This window comes from Oryctolagus cuniculus, chromosome 4, assembly GCF_051225735.1.
Source record: "Oryctolagus cuniculus isolate XC-2025 breed Fujian yellow rabbit chromosome 4, ASM5122573v1, whole genome shotgun sequence".
NCBI lineage: Eukaryota > Metazoa > Chordata > Mammalia > Lagomorpha > Leporidae > Oryctolagus > Oryctolagus cuniculus.
Window position 1 is genome coordinate 78,231,919 of NC_142870.1, and position 22,758 is coordinate 78,254,676.

General features: G+C 42.2%; 1 protein-coding gene across 1 annotated transcript in view; it reads left to right on the forward strand.

Moving 5' to 3' along the window:
- The window catches only part of CD86 (CD86 molecule), a gene marked incomplete at its 5' end in the record, with an annotated part of 30,558 nt that extends 24,986 nt beyond the window's left edge, over positions 1-5,572 (forward strand). Inside the window, 4 exon segments of the mRNA NM_001082208.1 lie at positions 3,991-4,036; positions 5,318-5,343; positions 5,345-5,350; positions 5,353-5,572. Of these exon segments, the coding sequence (NP_001075677.1) occupies positions 3,991-4,036; positions 5,318-5,343; positions 5,345-5,350; positions 5,353-5,414 (140 nt within the window).
- Positions 5,573-22,758: the final 17,186 nt, after the last annotated feature.

The following is a 22,758-nucleotide window of genomic DNA, read 5'->3' on the forward strand; positions in this document are numbered from 1 at the left end:
TAAGACTTCTTTTCCAATACAAATCTCATTAAATCAACATTTAAACAGAAAATGTCCTGGGGTTTAAAAACTGAAACTTGGTGATTTCACCACATTTTCCCTTTAAAATGCTAAATTTGGAACCAAACCCAAACATTTAGAATCTGCTTTCATTTTTAAATAGAAAGTTTTTTTTTAATAGTGGTGATTTTGTCATGCATATAGAAGATAATTTCATTATTCTATGTTGGTTAAAGATATCTGTAATATTGAATCCAGTTCTAAGTGCTATCATTTTTAGAAAAAAATTTGACAAAAATGAAACCTAACCAGATTTATAAAGTGTCAGGGAGCTCAGACAAATAAGAAATGGCTCTAGGATCCTAATCTGTTTTGCGTTGCACTAATAAAATATCTGAGAATGGGTACTTTTGAAGGAAAAGACTTTTATTTTGGCTCAAGTTTTGGAGACTGAAAAGTCTAAGCGCAGGTGGCCAACTCTGGTAAGGGCCTCATGCTGCACCATAGCATGCCAGATAGCAGCACGTGTCAGAAGGATGCCATCAATGGCATTACATGTTGGAAGGATGGCACTGCATGTCACAAAGATGGCATCATGTGTCAGAAGGATGGCATGGCATGTCAGAAGGGTGATACATATGTCAGAAGAATGGCATCATGGGTTGGAAGGATAGCGTCTCATGGTGGCAACACACATGAGTGCCTCTGTATGTGGAAGAGCACATGTGAAAGAGAGAGCCTGAGGAGAGGTGTCAGGCTATATAACAACTCACTCTTGTGATCAGTCCAGTCCTGGGAGACCTAACTCACCCCCTTTCTGAAGGTGATGCCCCATAGCCTAATTACCATGCATACCATAAAATTGTGTGGAAGCAATAGAGTTCTGCTTCCTCCCACGGAGGATTAACTGCTACAGGAATTTCTCTTTTACCATGAACAGCTAGAAACTGACAAAATACATGAAACAACCCTTTCCTGACCCTGAATATCAAGCATGAAAAATCTTGGTCCCTGACAGAAGCAGGGAAAATGAGGTGAGCAATATGATTGTCTCTAAATCACTGTCTGGAGTCAATGTCCAGGCTACTGGAAGGTAGAAGGAGCTCTGATACCAAAATTAGAGAAAGACATTACAAGAAAACGACAAATGTCCTTGGATGAACAGAGGTACAAAATCCTTAACAAAATTAACCACTGAAAATGGACTTACTCCAGGAACATGGATAAATCCAATATTCAAACAAGCATAAAATTCACCATATTAACAACTAAAAAGAATACCATAGTATCATGTCCAAAAAAATTTCATGAAAGTAGGAATACAGGGAGCTCTCCTTAGCCTGTTAAAGGACAGCTACCAAAACTCTTTCATTAGCATCATATTTAATGATGAAAGATCACTTTCCCCCAGACTGGGAATAAAGCAAGATGTCCATTCTCATTGCTTTTGCTTAGTGTTTTACTGCAGGCCCCAGCCAATGCAACAAGAAGAGAAAAAGAAATAAAAGGTAGACAAATTGGAAAGGAAAAAGTAAAACTCTTTTTTTTTTCACAGTTAAGAAAACTTTGGGAACTAATAAGTGAATGTAACAAAATCACAGGACACAGGTCAAAACACACAATGAAGATCAACTGTATTTCTACATACTAACAACAAGCAATTAGACAATGAAAATATGTTTAAACACTATTTACAGTAGCATCGAAGAACACTAGAGCCTTATGAGTAAATGTAACAAAATGAGACCTGAATACTGAAAACTACCTAATATTACTACTGACAGAAATTAAAGTAGACTTAAATAAATAGATATATATGCCATGTTCATGGGTCAGATGACAAAATACTGTGAAGATGTCAATTCTCCCCAAATTTGCCTGTGAATTCAAAGCAATCCCAGTCAAAATCTAGCAGGATCATTAATAGGAATTTAAAAATTAATTCTAAAAGTTATGTGGAAATGCAAAGAACTTACAATTGCAGAGAAATTCTGAAAAATAACAGTAAAAACGAAAGACTGACATTACCCAACTCCATGATTTACGTTACACTTAGAGTAACCAAGACTGGGATATTGGTGAAGGGACAGATAGAACAGTGAAAGCAACTCACATGATTAACTGACTGTGGAAAAGGCACCAAGGTAATTCTATACAGAAAGGATAGTTTTTTTCAATAAATGATAAAAGTCAGATATTTACCATTAGATATCCTCAAGGAAAAACATGAACCTACACACAGAAACAAAAAATAATTAAAGTGGGTTCTAGGTCTATTACTAGCTAGAATCAAAAGACTCTGAAGAAAAGATAGTAGAAGATCTTTGTGACTTCAGATTGGGCAAATTTTTGAGGACACAGAAAGCATAAACCATTTTCTAAAAAGATAATAGTGTATTTAGATTTCATTAAGAAAATGATGTCAAGCCACAGACTTGAAGAAAATGCTTTCAAAAGTTATATGAGATAATGGACATGTATCCAGAATATATAATTATTAATGTAACACTCCTTATTAATAAGAATTCAATCCATTTAACAAAAGGCAGGAAGTAAAAGACTTGCACATATGGTTTTCAAAAAAAAAAAAAAAAGGTATATAAATGGCCAGTAAGCACAGTCACAACATCATTAGTCATTAGGGAAGTACAAATTAAAACTATATTGAGATCCCACTACACACTCACTAGAATAGCCAAAATCGAAAGTGCTGGAGAAGATGTAATGCAACTGAAACTCTTAGGCATTAAGACATAACTCAGCAATCCCAGACATTTACCCAGGAGAAATAAAGCCATGTGTCTACATACAGACAGATATACACATGTTAATTGCAACTTTCTTCCTAATAATAATACTAAATTTTCCCCAGCTAACAGATGAACAAATGGAGGTATAGTTTATACAACAAAATACTGCTAAGTTGTAGAAAGGAAAGGGTCATATGCAACCCAGAAGAATTTCAGGAACATTATTCTAAGTGAAAGAAGCCAGACACCAGACTACTCATTATATGATCACATTTATGTGAAAATTGAGTGAAAGCAAAACTGTCATAACATTAAGCAGATGGTTAGGAAATGGGGTAGGGGAAAGGGGCTGATTGAAAGGGGGCAAAGGGAAATTTGGAGGCTTATATAAATTTTCTGTCTTGACTGTGGTGTTATTTTAACAAATGTATACATTTTTTAAAGTTACCAAACTAAACTGAAAATGATTAAATTTTATTATTTGTTAATTATATCTCCATAAAGCTGATTGTTTTTAAATATAACACATTCATAAAAGAGAACCACCATTGATAAGAAGAGTTCAAGAAGAGTTTATTTAGTAAGGATTGAATCACAAAACCATCATGGGGGTGTCGTTGAGGGTACCTGTTGCCCCTAAATGGACATCCAGGTTAAAACCCTCATGGATGCTCTGAGACAATAACACAAACACAACAGTTAACCTAAAGAAACTTATACCCCTCATATCAGTCATAAACCAATGCTAATAGCAACTTGGGGTTTGGGAGGTCTAGCTTGCTAGAGATTTCCCACTTGGGGCACACCTGCAGCAGTGGGTAGTACTTGGTAACACTGTCTTGCTAACCCATTTAGGCGTTTGAATCTTTAAGATTTCCTTTCCTCCCCCTCCTCAACTATGCTTCCAAAGACTCTTTTTCAATCACTAAATAATTGCTGAAACTAAATACTTTATATCTCCCAGTAGTATTTTTATTTTAGCAAGGATAGAGCCATAAGTGAAAAATTTATTTATAACATTGGAACTTAAGGTACAGTGAGCAAGAGATGGTCTTTACATTTGGATGCAAGGAACTCCCTCTGCATCACCATGAAATTCCACTTCAGTAACCATCTCTTCCATAAATAAGGTCACAACAGTTTCTCCCTGAGTTCTAGGACTTCAGACTCTCTTCAAACTTTCCCTCCTTTAGTGTCAATGGAGAATACATTCTCTGAGATTGCTTTTGGTCTCTTTCAGAAACCATCAAAATGGATAAGGCAGAGAATGAGCATGTGGAGGAAAGGTGAGTCCAGCCCCTGCGACATTTTGAGAGGTTTGATGCCCCAGAGTGTCTAGAAGTTGAATAGGCTGGAGCTGGAGGAATGCTGAGACCTCAGCAAATATCAGCTAATAGGGAGGGAAAGGAAAGTGAGGCCAGATAGGGTCTGGAGGGAAAAGGCCTGTCCATAAATGGGTGGCAGAATATCCAATGCACAATACCCAGAGACCATGGTTAAGCTAAGTCATGGTCAAGTAAACACCAATACTGAAGGGTTCTGATGTGGTGAGCATCACCGTCATTGCCCCAGTCCCTGGCACAGTGTGCATCCTACATGTGTGGGCAGCCTATGTGTGTGGAATGAATAAACCAAAGGAGGTAGAATGGCGATATGTTCCCTTCAGTCCTGGTGTCTTCTGCTTGAAATGTTCTTCTGCCTCTTCCTCACCTCACTCCGCAAACCTCACCTCAACTAGAGCTTTCTTTAAAATGCTTCCCCAAACTTGATCTTGCCCTCTTGGTTCAGTGTCAAATACATCCCTGGACTTTTGCTTCATAACAGTAGACTACACTTGAGATTTGTGTAGTTACCTTATTAAATTCTATTAACTAGTCTAAACTAAGCGGCATGGAAGGCAGTAGGCTCATCATTGTGCTTCCAGCACAAAGCATAGTGCCTGACCTGTGGTTGGCATTCTGTAAATATTTGTTAAAAGAATGAATGTATGCATGAAAGATACACAAAGGTTCCTGAGGCTCAGTCCTTTCATAATGTGATACAACCAGATTGCCTGTGCCTCCATCTCCTCTGAGAATCTGGATTTACAAGAATATCAAGGCTCTGAGCACATAGTCTTGGGATCAAAGCAATCCTTAGTCAGAAACCTGGTCACAGAGACAGAGTGACAACCCCAACGTACACAGGCCATCAGAGTCTCCTGCACTTACCTGAAGACACCAGCTACTGTGACTAATTCAGAATTTCTGCTTGGCGAGCCAGGATGGTAAATTCATAGCCATTCTGTGAGATTCAGCTCTGAAATGATCTGGAAGAATCTGCAGAGGGAAGGCTGCTGGGAATCAGCACAGGACTGGGGCAAGACCAGGATCGCTGTGTGGGTGACAACGTAGACCAAAATTCTTTTATCCTACCTTCTCCATCTCTTTCAATGATTGGTTTCTCTTCCTTCCTATTACAATGGCCTTCTATCTTCTGCTATATTACTGAAATCTAGGAAAAGAAAGTGGCTGTCCTCTGAAATCTGACACAATCCTTTGTTTTTGTTTTTGTTTTTTAATTTTCAGAGTAAAAATCCATGAACCTGAAAAATTCGGCAAAGCAGCCAAGTGTGTTCATCGTTTGAAGACACCCTCAAGTGACAAAAGTGCTGCACATTTTTAATTAAAGAGTAAAATCTATATTCATATCTACTTTTTATACACTTTCTTCTGCAAGTTTTTGGTCAGCCTTTTATATTTCTCCCAGAAGGCAAGAAAATATTACCACTGGTAGTAGTGGGAGCTCCAGGACTCTAAGTGACACAGTCTCGCTATAGTGCTAGCTCTGTTCCTTATGCCCGGAGCAGATCTTACTTGTCCAACTGCTTCTTATAATTTCTGAGCACACTGTGGGCCGAGCTCCCCTAGGTCAGTCCTGGTCTTGGGAAAATGGTTAGGACCAATGCCTTCTGCTTCATATTGGGTTCCTCTCTTAATTGTATGTCATGTTTTCATAGAGAACTCCCAGTCCCTAGAATTCTGGCTTTTATCTACTTTGAATTCTAAGGTGGTGCCTCATTTCATCTTGTCTGCCTGAGACTGAGCAACTACCTCTTCAGTCAGGGGGGAGTTATATACTATGACTTTATAGTGTTAGTATTAATATTTTGGTATAATATAATCATGTGATTACTATGCTCTAGAAGTCTACTCCTGTTATGGAGTACTTTTCCCTCTGTTTCAAGGTCAGTAAGGGAAATAGTAGCCTTCTATACAGGCAAGAATGAGCAGCCAACCATAATTGTGGGAAATTAGGCACCTCGGCGATGGAACCAACCTGGATCCTAGAACCACTCCCATCTGGGCTGTTGCTACTATTGAGGAAAATCCACCTGCCCATTAAGCTCTGAATAAGCCTTACCAGAGAGCACTGAGTACAGCAGGAAAGTGCTGGACTGTGTCAGGGGAGCCCCCAGTCTATTCTTGAAAAACTGACTCAGATGATGAGTCAAATACTCAGAGGGAAAAAAAGAAAGATCTCAACCAACAGACACACATGCAATGTCTGGTCTGTCTGGTCCTTCTACAAGCCTTGGAACAAGCAATGGAGACCATCTGCCCAAATGGACTTAGATAGCAGTTTCGCTGGTGACTGGTGAAGGGTTTTGATGAGACCCAAGCTTCATGATGATGTTTCACCTGGCTGGAAGCACAGCTGTGAAGGCACAGCTGTCATTTTGACAATGGGATGACCTGAAGGAGACTGAGGACCCTTTCCACTCCCAGTTGAGAGAAAGATCTGGATTACAAGAGCAGGACACTAATCACCCTGAAGCTTTCTTGGCATGCAGATGTCCCAAGCGGATATGGAATGGTCCAGAATAAGGTCAGTGCACTTGAATTTGAGACTGTGTATGTTCAAGACAATGACACAGAAACCATATACAAGAGAGGAATAGTCTGGTAGAGACAAATTAGCAACCTTAACTCCGAGGTGGCATCAGTAAAAGATGGAACAGCCTCATTCCAAACCTAAAGAAAACTTTGAGAGGCCCGGGCCACAGAATTGGTTCTTTATATTTTACATAAAGGACCTCTGAGGGCTGTAGACAGCTGTGCTAGTCATGTGCACCCTTGTAAAATCACTGTTGTGCTCCCTGCCCCTGCCTTCACTGGACTCCTAGCACCTGGCTGGTTTCTAACTTGCTCTGTACATAGATGTTCTCAATAAATTTTCAGGAAATGTGTTTAATAGCCTGTACTTTCTTTTTCAGCAATAATTATTATTATCATTAATACTTATTATTGACTCCTGCAGTCCAATTCCTCCTGGTCCTATCCCCTTCATGCACACCCTTTCTCTAGACATCTCTGAGGCTGGAAGCCTCTGATTTGTCCCGCATCTTCTCATTCTCTCTTTTCCCTCATCATTGTGTAAGGCTGGGAAGCTTAGATGTCTTCCATATATTTATCTCAGTAGTGAGACATTAAACAAATCAAGTATGTATAGTCATTTCGTGAGGATAACTAGGACATTCCAAATAAGGAAAGGACCTGCTTTTTTAGGGGGTGACACTTTATGCTGTGTAATTTTAAATTATATGCTAATATGTATATTCAACAAAGGTGTAATATACAAATATTCCTTGAAGATACATTGATTATAAAATAGATCATACAGTAGAAGATGCAGGAAAATTCTAGAAAAGAGAAAAGTAGACTGCATGAGGGCAGTGATGAGTCTAACTTCTTCACCAGTGGATCCCAGGCACCCCAGGATAATGTCTCAAAACGCATTTGTTGGAAGATTGAATGACACATGAACATGCCCTCTGGTGAAAACATCTCTTCGTTCTATTAAGTTGTCTGTCCCTCTGTATGCCAAGTCTAGGGACAGGGAAATGAAGAAAAACAGGCAAAAAAAAAAAAAAAAAAGTCACAAGGCATAGTAATAGTACTAGCTAACATTACTCTTCTAAGCCTTTAAACTCATTATGCCTTGTAATCCTTGCTGATGAGATGATATGAGCAAAGAGATGTCAAATAATTTACTCAATAGTGTTCACTTTGGAGGTGGCAGTGTTGGGGAACGCATTGCAAAGCATCACCCCCTCCGTCCCTTTACTCCCTAGCCTCATGCTTTCTGGCTGTAGCACAGACACATTTTGGCTGGTTGCTGGTTGAGTGCTCATACCACATCTTGCACTACACTCTATCATCCCTTTGCCTCCCCCCACCTCGAGGTGACTCCAAGGACTTGTTGTTGAATTTTCTTTAGCCATCCCATCATCTCAAAAGGTCAGAAGCTGTGGGTAGCAAGACACATGATAGAACAGCGCAGCTGTGGTTTGAATCAAAGGGAAAGCAAAACATATTTGCTGCCTCCAGCCCATCAACCTCTGCCCCGATTGTGCATGGTTCTTTTGCAGACCTATGCCATGATGGAACCAGTTTCCGTTTCATCCATTAAGTGTCTTCCTTTTTACTAATGCAGGCTTGACAGCAAAAAGTCCTTTCTGACGACTGCCCTCCCACCTTCCCCCCATCACCCACTCTCCTGACACAGCTAGTCATCACCAGGCAGAACAGGTACTCTTTTTTTGTTTATTTTAAGATTTATTTATTCGAAAGGCAGAGTTACAGAGAGGCAGAGGCAGAGAGAGAGAAAGAGAAGAGAGAGTCTTCCATTCCATCCACTGGTTCCCTCAGATGGCTACAAAGACTGGAGCTGGGGCAATCCGAAACCAGGAGCCAGGAGCCTCCTCTGGGTTTCCCACCTGGGCACAGGGGGCCATGGATTTGAGCCATTCTCTACTGCTTTCCCAGGCCATAGCAGAGAGCCAGATCAGAAATGGAGCAGCGGGGACACAAATCGGCACCCATGTGGGATGCTGGCACTGCAGGCGGCGGCTTTACCTGCTACAACACAGCGCCGGCCCCAAAAAGTATTCTTGTAGCTCTAGCTCATACCCCTTCTTTTCTCATTCAGATCCTAATTTATTCATTCCCAGAACATGACAGCGAATACCCAAGGACACCGATCTCCTATGTCTTTTATCCTGCATTCCGTCCCAAACCCCAGTAGGAGCAAGAAGTACAAAGAAGGTCTCCTCACTTTCCTTTATCTCGGTCATGCAGCCCTGATCTCCAGTTTCCTATGTAACTTTCTACAGATGGGCTATGCCTACATCAAAGTGTGTGCACCACACATTATTTATGAGAATATTTCAAGAAGTTTGTGGAAAATGGAATTAAAAGATAATAATAATGTGCATTTTCCATGAACTCTTTAAAGATCACTTGTACATGGTGCACACTTGTATGTGTGTGCATAATAGTATATATGTATGTATATGTATATATACATGCATATGTATATGTATACGTATATGTATGAATATATATATATTCCCCTTTTTCAGGTTGACTTGGTTTTATTCTAAACCACAGTGTAAGGAGATTAGCAGACTGTTGCAAAGACAGTAGTCCTTTATATTAAAAACATATGTCTTGGGGCCAGTGCTGTGGCATAGCGGGTAAAGCTGCCGCCTGCAGTGCCAGCATCCCATGTGGATGCTGATTTGTGGCCCTGCTGCTCCATTTCTGATCTGGCTTTCTACTATGGCCTGGGAAAGCAGTAGAAAATGGCTCAAGTCCTTGGGACCCTGCACCCACGTGGAAGACCCAGAAGAAGCTCCTGGCTTCTGGCTTCGTATCAGCCCAGCTCTGGCCATTGTGGCCACTTCAGTGATGGAAGACTTCTCTCTCTCTCTCTGCCTCTGCCTCTCTGTAACTCCGTCTTTCAAATAAATAAATAAATCTTTAAAAAATATGTTTTCATCACATTAGTCATCAGTCTCACCCCTTCACTGTATCATTATTATGGATCTTAGAATAGAAGTAAAGTTCCACGGGCTTTCATTTGGTCTACAGGTTTACTCCAGAAGGAAAGAGACTTACAGATATGGAGTCCTCCGGTGTCTTGAGACACACGTTTTTGAATCTGCTGCAATCTAAACAAGACACTAGGTGTGGTGATCAGCAGCCATCCGAGCTGGATCTCTTGTCTCCTGTGCTCCACAGGTGTTGCTTCTTTAATTTGTTGTACCTGAGCGAGTGCACACAAAGGAGCACCACACACTGATAGAATTGGATGGTCCTTTATTGCCAGCGGTGGAGAACAGGCTCATGCCCTAAAGAACTCTCAACCCCGAAGCTCAAAGCAACAGGGTTTATAAAGGCAAAAACCACAAGGAGGGGAGAGGGAATACATGATTGCTAGGATCAGGAGTTACTAGGGGCAAGCTGACCTAAGGCCTATGCAAAAGTAATAGCAATTATAATCTTGACAATAGACAAATTACTATTGTAACATTAATCCAGGTGCAGCCTATCTGTTTTAAGCATGAATGATCATGCTAGGGAGTTTCTGTGCTCTGCCAAATGGGATGCAGTGGACTGTTAATGTATGAGTGCTGTTATTGTCTGAGTTTTAGATCATCGTTTCAGACCAGAATCTCACGGTGGTGGTACATGTCTTCCACCTAGAATTCAAAGTCATCAACAACGTGACTCCAAACTTACTCAACTATTTCCGAGCCTTATATTTATCCCTTTTATGACATTGGAAAAGCATGACCTTGGCAGATTTAGCTACTAATCACTCCTGACATGTAACTGATAGTATCTGAGTTTTCTGTGTGTATGCTATTCAGCGTCCCCGCACTATTTCTCTCCCTCACTGTTAATTGGAAACATGCTCATCTCTAAAGCACAGCTCCTACATCTGCGTCCATTGGAGCACATACCTCACCACTCCCCAGACTGCTGACAGCTGACATCACACCCTTGCACCACAGACTATCCTTCCTGAAGAATGAGTAGTTTTTGTCACAACACTTTTCTTCACTATCTAGCACCATGACCTTGGCCACTGGTCAATAGCGAGCTGAGCTTCAGTTTCCCCAGGGGGAACTTGAAGAAACCATTGAACAAGCAAGATTTCTTGTATAATGCACAGACTTAGTCCCAAGTCTCTTGGTCAGTAGAGTTACGTGTTCTGCACACCAACTACCCCAACTATTCCAGCTTTTGACCACACGGAATTGCCACCTGTCCTTGCTGTACCACTTAAATCTGATAATCAGCCTCTCCTCCCGAGTTAGGACCTTTGGGTTCTCACTTAAGTATGACTTAGGTTTATTCCTGCCGCTGGCCACCCAGGGTAACAATTCCCTCACCCATCCCAGCATCGAGGAGCACTCACACCATACCAGCTCCTCCAGTCAACAGGAAGCAGGATTACAGAGTGCACGGCCCTCTAGACAGGAGGTAAAGGTGTGTGGTGCTTCTACCCCTCAATTTTAGTAGACATCCTTATTAACTAAAGCAAACCCTCTCATTTCAGAGTATCATATATTTTAGGACTTAAAAGAAGTCCTGAAAGATGAGAACTGGGTACTGCAGGAATTTGGACATAGGGTCTAGAGAAATGGGAAATGCAAAACAAAGACTCACTCAGAGGTGGGCATGCACAATGAAGTGGGGAGTGTTGGCGTGGTTAACACAGAACACAAAAGGAAAAACATCCCTTCACGGAGAATTTTCCAACCTTGCTACACATTAAGTTTGTCTGCATGTAGCAAAATGCTTCTCATCACGTAGACAGTTATTTCTGTCTATTGCTTACGCAGTGCTCAAGAAAACGTTTTCCTGCAAACAGTGCATGAAGAAGCCTTAAGGCCAAAAGGCATAGATTATGAAGGAACAGAAAAGAAGTCAGAATCCATTCTTTTCACATAAGATATCCTACTGCTCAAGTTGTATCCTACTAACGTACACTCAATTATAGTCATTCACAAATACTCTTTAGTGGCTGAAGAAAGAGAAACATATCTCAGTAGGACTCCCTATATATATGTAGGGGTTAAATTAGAATCATAGATACTGTCTACTACTGATAGTTTCAGAGAAAACCAACTGCTTTTGTCTTCCTCATCCTAGTATCCCTTATGTTGTTCCTTAATCATATATATATATATGGATATATATACACACACACCCTCAGTAAAATATTTTTATAAGCAAATATAATGACAAATATTAGGGGGCTCATACTTCTCAAATGTTTCTATTTGAGAAACATTGAAGAGATGCCCTATTTTTAAATATATACAGGGGTAGATGTTTGGCCTGGCAGTTAAGATCTGTGACCCAAGGCTGGCATTGTGGTGTAGAGGGTAAAGCTGCCACCTGTCATGCCAGCATCCCATACGGATGCTTGTTCAAGTCCCAGCTGCCCCACTTTTGCTCCAGCTCTCTACTAATGGCCTAGGAAAGCAGCATAAGATGGCCAAAGAGCTTGAGCCCCTGCCACCCACCTGAGAGACCCAGTTGAAGGTCCTGGCTCCTAGCTTTGGCCTGGCTCAGTCCTAGCCATTGTGGCCATCTGGGCAGTGAACCAGTGGAGGGAAGATCAATCTTCCCCCCCAACTCTATCAAATAAACCAATAAATAAATCTTTTAAAAAAAAAAAAGATCTGGGGGCAGTGCTGTGGTACAGTAGGTTAATTCTCCTCCTGCAGAGCTGACAATCCCATTTGGGTGTCAGTTCTAGTCCCAGCTGCTCCACTTCCGATCCAGCTCTCTGCTGTGGCTTGGGAAAGCAGTGGAAGATGGCCCAAGCACTTGGGCCCCTGCACCCACATGGGAGACCAGAAAGAAGCTCCTGGCTCCTGGCTTCATATCAGCACAGCTGTTGTGGTCATTTGGGGAGTGAACCAGCAGATGGAAGACCTTTCTCTCTGTCTTCCCTCTCCCAATGTCTGTCCCCTCTCCCAATGAACCTTTGAAATATGTATGCATGAAGTTATTTCAGAACGTGGCTCTCCACCCTGGAAGTAGGGCCATCTCAACACAGCTTGTCATGTGTGGCAAAGTGATTTCTCTTCTCACAGGCTGATTATATATCATTGATTCTAAGATCAAACACGGTAAACTCATGGATTTCCTAAATATACAGATTACAGAGTAAAAGTCAGTAAATTGTTCTAACAGTCCACCAGAAGTGGAAGGAATGTTGAAAGCACCCTAGAGAACCCTTCCCTTGCCCCCCCGCCCTTTTGGCAGATGAGGGCAGCAAGAAGAGTGATTCAGTAAATACCAAATTAACACATTAGTCGAGACAACCAAATCCCACATCAAATCCCCCATATTCAAGTCCAGATGCTGCTCCCTATTCCAGCTTTCTGCTAATACAGACCTTGGGCAGTGGCAGGTAATGGCTCAAGTAGCTGAATCCTTGACGCACATGTGGGACTTACTGAGTTCCTGGCTCCCAGGTCTTCAGGGAGTAAACCAGCAGAAAGGACCTCTCTCTCTCTCTCTCTCTCTGCATTCAAATAAATACAAGAGCTAAACAATTTTTTTTAAAAAGGAGAGGAACCCCAAACCAAGAGCTGAGCTCCACATCTTCAGTTCGGGGTGCTTGCCCATGTCTCTATTCTTCCACATGTCCTGTTAGCTGGGAGAGCTGTAAATGATCATCAAGAGAGAACCATGCACAAAGAGCATGAACTTGGGGTCAGCTAGATCTGATACTGCTATGCTTGGCTCTGCAACCTTGGGCAAATTATTCATCTCTCTGATTCTCAGCTTCCTTATTTGTAAAATAGGATTAATCATACTAATCTATTTTATGAGACCCAAAAGGTGTGAGGATTGTACAGCTTTTTTCTAAAAGAAAAGAGAGTACTAGTCAACTAGCAATTGGGTAGCTGGTTCCTGCAGAGGAAGGTGGGATGAAGAAGCACTAGTGGCAGGAGAATGGAAATGGGGGCATGGATTCTTCCATACATGAAAGAGTGCTATAGCATCCGCCGGAAGTGCCTCCCACACTGCTGAGTCAGCAAGGCTCCGACAATGCTTCCTGTATCTGCCTCATGTGAAGTCCTCTCACACCATCTCACCCCAGGGACTTAGATGATTCATGTCCTCACCTTATGTTCCTTCTGCTAAGATTATCTGCAGACATTCAATAATATCTCATCTCCATCAAGGTGGCAGGAAGCTCTATCCTTACTCTACAGCACATGAAATTCTAAACAATCACGCAGAAGGAGCAAGAGACTTTCTGAAAAGCCAGGGGAAATCAGCCAGGACTTTGGCAGAGTGATGTTTGAGGGAGGGGATTTGCAATTTGGAGGCTGGGAATCTGGTACAACTGATCCCAACAAATCTGACATTTCTAAGGATCTGAACTAGAAAAAGCCTCTGGAAGTTTCCAGATTGGATCCTGGTACCCAAGTTTATTGACCAGGAGCAAGCTAGGTGGACTCCAAGATAAAGGCACCCAAATGAGAGGGAAACAGAAGCTTAGAGGAGGCCAGCACCGTGGCTCACTAGGCTAATCCTCCGCCTTGTGGCGCTGGCACACCGGGTTCTAGTCCCGGTCGGGGCGCCGGATTCTGTCCCGGTTGCCCCTCTTCCAGTCCAGCTCTCTGCTGTGGCCCGGGAGGGCAGTGGAGGATGGCCCAAGTGCCTGGGCCCTGCACCTGCATGGGAGACCAGGAGAAGCACCTGGCTCCTGGCTTCGGATCAGCGCGATGCACTGGCCGCAGCACGCCGGCCGCGGCGGCCATTGGAGGGTGAACCAACGGCAAAGGAAGACCTTTCTCTGTGTCTCTCTCTCTCACTGTCCACTCTGCCTGTCAAAAAAAAAAAAAAAAAAAAAAAAAAAGCTTAGAGGAGCAGCATTAGAGGAGATGGCCCACAGGGGCTTTTGCACTCACTCTGGGAAGAAGAACTCCTAGCACACGACTCTGGCAAAGCTGGATAATCCAGGCACAGCCAGCAGACTGGAAATGGTATTAGAAATCCCTGCAACTGACTATCACCAAGGAAAAGAGCTTTCTCTCTATCATAGCCCCAGTATAGGGTTAGGACAGGGGTTAATCTTGGGCCTCAGAGCGATCACACAGAAGCACCCAGCTCAGAGCAGGAAGCAGAGGTGAGTGCTTCCCAATCATTGGCTGCCAAGTAATTGAAACTCTCTCTTAAATTCATATTTTGCAGCTCAGAGCATATACCCAATGCTTATTCAAAGAACACGTTAGGCTGTAGTTACCATACTAACTGGGAATGCAAACTAGTTACATGCTGTTTCCACCAGTCCACCTGCCACTTTTTAACTGTACACATCAAGCATTTGCCCTTGGGCCGCAGGCCTGGCAAGCTCTGCAAGAAAAGCTGAGCTGTGTCTTCTTGATGGGAAAATGTCAGGTCCATTCTAGTACCCAAAATAAGCCAACTCCAAAAGCCACATGAACTCTTTCATACTTTTTCTCCAGTTAGCTAATTTTTCTTTCAATTTTTAATGTATATATGGAACTTGTAATCACAACCTTGGCATTGTATTTGAGACCCCTGTTATCAATTGGAAAAGAAAAGGGAAGGAGGAAATACTTCTTTTAATGTTCAAAATAAATTCCATTCCTGTGTCCAAGCCAGTCATGCATGGGAACATATGAGTGCCCTCAGGGTACAGAGTCCTGGCTGGGAAAAATGGTGTTTTCTCAAGACTTAAAGAAACAAGATGGGGACTGGTGCTATGGCAGCTGCTAAAGCCGCTGCCTGCACTGCTGGCATCCCACTGGGGCACCAGTGTGAATCTTGGCTACTCCACTTCCGATCCAGCTCCCTGCTAGCAGATGGAAGATCTCTCTCTTTTCTCTGTCCCTTCCTCTTCCTCTCTCTGTAGAGAGAGTAAATAAATAAATCTTTTTTTAAAATTCCACTATTTACTCATTTAAAAAAACAAAAAAAAAAACAAAACAAAACAAAAAAACAAGGGGGCTGGCGCCGTGCACAGTGGGTTAACTCCCTGGCCTGAAGTGCTGGCATCCCATATGGGTTCTAGTCCTGGCTGCTCCACTTCCGATCTAGCTCTCTGTTATGGCCTGGGAAAACAGTAGAAGATGGCCTAACTCCCTGCACCCACATGGGAGACCCGGAAGAAGCTCCTGGCTCCTGGCTTCGGATTGGCGCAGCTCCAGCAGTTGTGGCCAATTGGGGAGTGAACCATCGGATGGAAGACCTCTCTCTCTCTCTCTCTCTCTCTCTGCCTCTCCTCTCTGTGTATCTCTGACTTTCAAATAAATAAATAAATCTTAAAAAAATAAAAAACAAGATGGCAGATCAATGATAAATTTAAGAATTTTCCTTCTCCCTTAACTTACTAGAAATGATTTCTTTTCAGCAGGAAATATACATAATATATAGGAAAGACTTAGTCATTGGATGTTGAGCATTGGGAAAAATGGTCAAATCTTCGCAAACCTGCATAAGGGAGTAGTGCTGCACCATTATTACCACCGCCATCATTGTCATCATCATCATCCACTATGCTATTTAATAAACACCACATGTGATGGGCACTGTGTTAAACTAGCATACATCATCTCACAAAGAAAGAAGGTTCAGCATTTACAGCAGTTTAAGAAGTTTTTTTTTCTTTTTTTAAGATTTATTTATTTATTTGAAAGGCAGAGCAATAGAGAGAGAGGTAGAGACAGTGTGAAAGAAGTCTTCCATCCACTGGTTTACTCTCCAAATGGCAGCAACAGCTAGAGCTGAACCTATCCGCAGCCAGGAGCTTCTTCTGGGTTTCCCATATGGGTGCAGGGGCACAAGCACTTTGGCCATCCTCTACTGCTTTCCCAAGCATGTTAGCAGGGAGCTGGATTGGAAGTGGAGCAGCTGGGTCTTGAACCTGCACTAATAAGGAGTGCTGGCATCGCAAGCGGAGGCTTAACCAGCCTCTAAGAAATTATTTTAGGAAGAGAAGCAAAAGGAAGTAAGTGAAGTAAGGTATTAGCAGAATTCAGAGGGGATAAAAATGAGAGCCGGAGGACCACAAGTGCTATACCGGGGTAGGATGGAAATACAGTGTGGGGTCGAGTTTTCCACACTAAGACTCAGATCAAGAGGATATAAGAAATGTTGAAAAAACAAGGGTACTCAGGGGTAATTCATCCTAAAGAAAGAATCCAAGCTTGGTGTTTGACTCAGGACTCTTGGAAACATTGTTGCAAGTGGGTAAGCAGATGCTGAAGAATTCAGAATATCTGTCACTCGGCTTTTTTTCTCATTCATGTTTGACACAAAGAAGGAGCTAGTCCTAAGAGAGTAGAGTCAGGAGATGGACCATGATGGCGTCATGCAGAACCTGTCTGCAGCCACACCTGCAACAAACCTTCTCCCAGCTTCTCAGGGACATGAGCCAATCAGTCGCATTCTCTTGCTCGCCTTCTCCTTCTCTGTCCGAATGCCCTTTCTACTCCTCAAGTTTATTTTATTCCTCAAGTCAGGCCTCCTGTTCCACGCAGTCCTACAGGATACACTATAGAACGGAAGGCAGCTGAATTCAAGGCACAGCCAGCAGTTCCAGGCTGTTCTCTTTCTCTCTCTGGTCTCGTTGTGGCTCAGGTTTTCTTTCCGTGTTGACCTCCTCCTCCTCTCTCTGACCGGCTGATTCCTCCGTGCAGCTGGGGAGGCGGCTGTAGGCAGCGCGTGCAGAGGTGGTCTGGTCCGGAGCATCTTTTCTGTTAGCTCCCTCAGAAATAGCCGTGAGAGGCTGCTGGCTCTTGGTTATTGTTACATTTAAAAATTTTTGCCAATCTTGTGAGTGCATGACATTTCATTTGTGATTTTAATTTGTATTTCCCTGATTGCATCCTAAAAGCTTATTGGCTAATTAGACTTCCTCCGTTATGAAGTTCCTATCAAGTCTTTGGCCTGTTTTCAAATTGGATTTTTTTTTTTTTTGACTCACGGTTGTTCTTCATGTATTCTGATTACTAATTTTTGTCAGGAATACATGTTACAAATGTTCTCCCTTACTCTACAGCTTGTCTTCTCATTTTTATTACATCTTTGATTAACGGAACTTCATTTTAATATGGTAAAAAAGTCAATGCTTTGTTTTGTGATCAATGCTTTTCATGCTTTGTTTAAGAAATGAATCCCTTGGGGCCAACTTTGTGGCTGCAGCAGGTAAAGCCGCCTCCTGTAACACTGGCATCCCATTTGGGCAACAGACAGAGTCCTGGCTGTTCCACTTCTGGTCCAGCTCCCTGCTGGTGTGCTTGGAAAACAGCAGAGGATGGCCTACTTCTTGGGCCCTTGCATCCACACAGGAAACCCGGATGAAGCTCCTGGCTCCTGGCTTCAGCCTGGGCTAGCCCTGGCCATGGTGGCCATTTGGGGAGTGAAACACCATATGGAAGATTTCTCTCTCTGTCTCTGTCTGTCTCTCTCTCTCTGTAACTCTGCCTTTCAAATAAATAAAATAAATCATTAAAAAAGGGAATCCCTTCATTCAAAGTCATAAAGATATTTTTCTCTGAAGCATCTTTTTTCTTTCACATTTAAGTATTAATGAAAATTTATTTTTTTTAAAAATTTATTTATTTATTTGAAAGCCAGAGTTAGACACAGAGAGAAGGAGAGGCGCATGCAGGGGTGGGATCTTCCATCCACTGGTTCACTCCCCAATTGGCTGCAATGGCCAGAGCTGAGCTGATCTGAAGCCAGGAGCCAGGAGCTTCTTCTGGGTCTCCCACATAGGTGCAGGGGCCCAAGCACTTGGGCCATCTTCTCCTTTCCCAGGCCACAGCAGAGAGCTGGATCAGAAGTGGAGCAGCTAGGTCTTGAACCGGCACCCATATGGGATGCGGGCCCTGAAGGCGGTGGCTTTACCCAATATGCCACAGCACCAGCGAAAACTTATTTTTGTATATGATGTGAAGTAGATGTCCCAACTATCCTTTTTGCCTATATGGATTCCTAATTTTCCAAGCACCATTTACTAAAAAGTCCATCCTTTCCACATTGCCTGTATAAACTGACTCTGTCATAAGCCATATATGTCCATGTATGCACGGATCTGTTTGGGGCCTCTCTGTTTTGGCTGTTTGTTTATTTTTGTTCCTGACGTCAATACTACATTGTCTGGTTAGGGCTTGCTAAAAATCCTTAAAATTCTGATTTAACAAGTTCTCCCCCTTTATATCTTGACTCTTCTCAACCTTTAGTACTTTCATATATATTTTAGAATTGGATGATTAAAACCACAAAGAAAACTGTTTAAAGTTTGACTTCTGTTGTGTTAAATGTATTAATCAATTTTAAAGAATTGGAATTTTTACAATATTATGTCTTCCACCCTATGAATATAGAACTTTCCAAGCATGTATGTCTTCTTTAATGCCTCTCAATAAAGTGAGAAAGTTTTCCTCATATAGCCCAGGTTCACCTGCTCATCTTTTGATAGATTTAATCCTTGGCACTTGGAGTCAATGTTGTACTGTGGCGGGTAAAGCTTTCACCTGCAATGCCGGCATCCCATATGGGTGCAGGTTTGAGTCCCTGTTGCTCCACTTCTGATCCATCACCCTGCTAATGACCTGGGAAAAACAGCAGAAGATGGCCCAAGTGCTTGGGCCTCTGCACCCCTGTGGGAGACCTGGAAGAAGCTCCTGACTCCTGGCTTTGGCATTGTCTAGCATTGGCCATTGTAGCCACTTGAGGAGTGAACCAGCAGATGGAAAACCTCTCCCTGTGTGTCTCTCCTCTCTCTGTAAGTCTGACTTTCAAATAAATGAAAAGTCTTTCATCTTTGCACTTGACATATTTCTAGTTTCATTTCATACCTAATAATTCATTGCTGTTATCCAGAACTACAAGTTATTTTTGTGTATTAATTTTTATCCAGTAAAATGCCTAGACTCTCATTAATTTCATTAATTTATCTTTTTATCCTTTCATATTTTCTACCTAAATAACCATTTCATTGAACATAGTAATAGTTTTATTTCTTGCTTTCCCATTCTTGTGCCATTTATTTCGTTTCCTTGCCTTACTACATTTGCTAGGACTCCCACTGCTATGCTGATTAGAAATGACAGGAGGAGCCAGTGCTGTAGCATAGTGGGTAAAGCCGCCACCTGCAGTGCTGGCATCCAGTATGGGAGCCAGTTCTAGTCTCGGCTGCTGCACTTCCTATCTAGCTCTCTGCTATGGCCTGGGAAACAGTAGAAGATGGCCCAAGTCCTTGGGCTCCTGCACCTATGTGGGAGACCTGGAAGAAGCTCCTGGCTCCTGGCTTCGGATCAGATCAGCTCTGGCCCTTGCAGCTAATTGGGGAGTGAACCAGCAGATGGAAGACCTCTCTCTCGCTCTCTCCTCTCTCTATGTAACTCTGCCTTTCAAACAAATAAATAATTCTTAAAAAAAAAAGCTACTTTAACTGTATTCCAAAAGTATGCTATGAAGCATTTTCTTTTTTAAAATATTTGTTTGTTTATGAAATAGGCAGAGAAAGAGAGACATCAGAGAGAGAGAGAGAGAGAGAGAGAGAGACCCCTTTTACTAGATTATTCACCAACCAGTTGCAAGACAGCCAGGTTTCAGTTGGGGCAGAAACTTGGAGTTCAGAACTCTATCCAGATTCCCCATATGGGTGGCAGGAACCCAGTGACTTGAACCATTGCCACTACCTCCAAGATCTGTATGAGCAGGAAGCTGGAGGCTGGAGCCAGGTATTAAACCCAGTCACATCCGTGTGCCATACAGGCATCCTGAGCAGTGTCTGACTATCCCAATGATCAGGCTAAATGCCTGCCCCATAGGCAGCACTTTCATTATTGAATACTTTGAAATACTTTTTAAATTCCACTGTGGTTTCTAACAGGACCTGTGGATAATTGGTACCTGTTTATTATTATTATTATTATCATCATCATCTAAATATTTAGGGATTTCCTACTTGTTATTTTATTTTGCTTTACCGATTTCTAACTTATCTACAGTATAATCAGAGAACATAATCTACATGATTCCGGCCTCTGATTTCATTGTAATTACTTTTTTAAATATTTATTTATTTATTTGAAAGTAAGAGTTATACAGAGAGAGAAGGAGAGGCAGAAAGAGAGAGAGAGGGAGAGGCAGAAAAAGAGAGAGGTCTTCCATCCACTGGTTCACTCCCCAGATGGCCACAATGGCCACAGCTGCACCAATCCAAAGCCAGGAGCCAGGAGCTCCTTCCAGGTCTCTCCCAAGCGGGTGCAGGGGCCCAAGGACTTGGGCCATCTTCTACTGCTTTCCCAGGCCACAACAGAGAGCTGGATAGGAAGTGGAGCAGCAGGGACTTGAACTGGCACCCATATGGGATGCCAGCACTGCAGGTGATGGTTTTACCTGCCACACCACAGCACCAGCCCCTCATTGTGATTTCTTTATAGCTAAATATGTGTTCAAATTTTTTACTATGTTCCTTAAAGGCTGGAAAAGAAAGTCATGGGTAATAGTGTTCTAAATACAGCATGCCCATTATATTAAATCTGTTAATCATGTAGGTTGTCATTTGTATCTTTACCTTTTTTAGTATATTTATTCTATTAATTACTGAGAGAAAATTTTAATAGCCACCACTATTGTTGTGAACATTTCTCCTTGTAATGTCAATTTTCACTTTGTATATTTTCAGGCTCTGCAGTTAGGTGCATTGTAAATTTTGAATTATAACATCTTCCTGGTGAATTGACCCTTTATTGTTATACAGTGATATTCATTGCATATTTTAAAATTTTAAGTTTACTTTTTGTCATATTGATTAGCTATACCAGCTTTTTTTAAATAAAAATGTACTTATTTATTTGGAAGTCAGAGTTACATAGAGAGAGAAGGAGAGGCAGAGAGAGAGAGAGAGATGTCTTCCATCCACTGGTTCATTCCCCAATTGGCTGCAATGGCCAGAGCTACGCTGATCTGAAGCCAGGAGCCAGGAGCCTCCTCCAGATCTCCCACGTGGGTGGAGGGGTCCAAGGACTTGGGCCATCTTCTACTGTTTCCCAGGCCACAGCAGAGAGCTGGATCACAAGTGGAGCAGCAAGGACTCGAACTGGTGCCCATATGGGATGCTGGCACTGCAGGCTGCAGCTTTACCCACTACACCACAGTGCTGACCGCCACACCAGCTTTTGTTGACCAGTACCTGCTGGCTATCTTTTTTGTCTTTTTACTTTTAACCCATAGGTATCTTTATATCTTAGATGACTCTGCACATTTACTGTTTTTCTAAATCTAGATTTATTATTATTATTATTTCAGACTCTGGCTTTGGCCTGGCACCAACCCGGCTATTGCAGCCATTCTGGGGGTGAACCAGCAGTTCTAGGAGCATTCGCTCACTCTGTCTCTGTCTCTCCCTCTTTCTCTTCATCTTGCAGACAAATAAATGTCTTTTAAAACATAGAAAATGAAACAGTGAGATCTGTGAAGTTTGATCATAGCCAAAAGATCATAGCAGTTTCTATTCATATTGCTCTTTGTCCAACAGCAATAAGCCAATATTCTAAATGATTTTACAATTCCAATAAGAGATAGATTTTAATAGATAAATTCCAATAAAATTGATTTTAAAAATTCATTCTTGCCATTTTGTTTTTAAAAACACAAAAAGATTTGAAGCGGCTTATAAAAATGCATCTTTAAAATTCTTTACAAAATCTTTGACTGTAAGTGAAGAAATAAGGTTAAAAGAAAATCAAAGCAGGCAAAATAAAATGAAACGAACGGTAAGAAAAATTCACAAAGTGCAGACAGGTATGAATGGACCTGGGGGCTTTGGGAAGGCTGAAAGGTGAACCTGAGCTTCACAGCTGATGGCGTCAAGAAAAGCCACAGCCAGATGCACGCTTTGTCCCTAAGTACCAAGAAGCTCACTGTTTCAGGAGAGAGAGCATACTCTGATTCCAGCATTAAGACACGAAAACATTTTCTCCAAGGTTTTAAAAAGGCACTATTGTGAGGCCTTTTGGGTAGCATCCTCAATAACATCCACGTAGTAGATATAATCGTGAACTTTGTGACCTCAATAGAGAGAGAAGAGGGCCGGCACCGCGGCTCACTAGGCTAATCCTCCGCCTAGCGGCGCCGGCACACCGGGTTCTAGTCCCGGTCGGGGC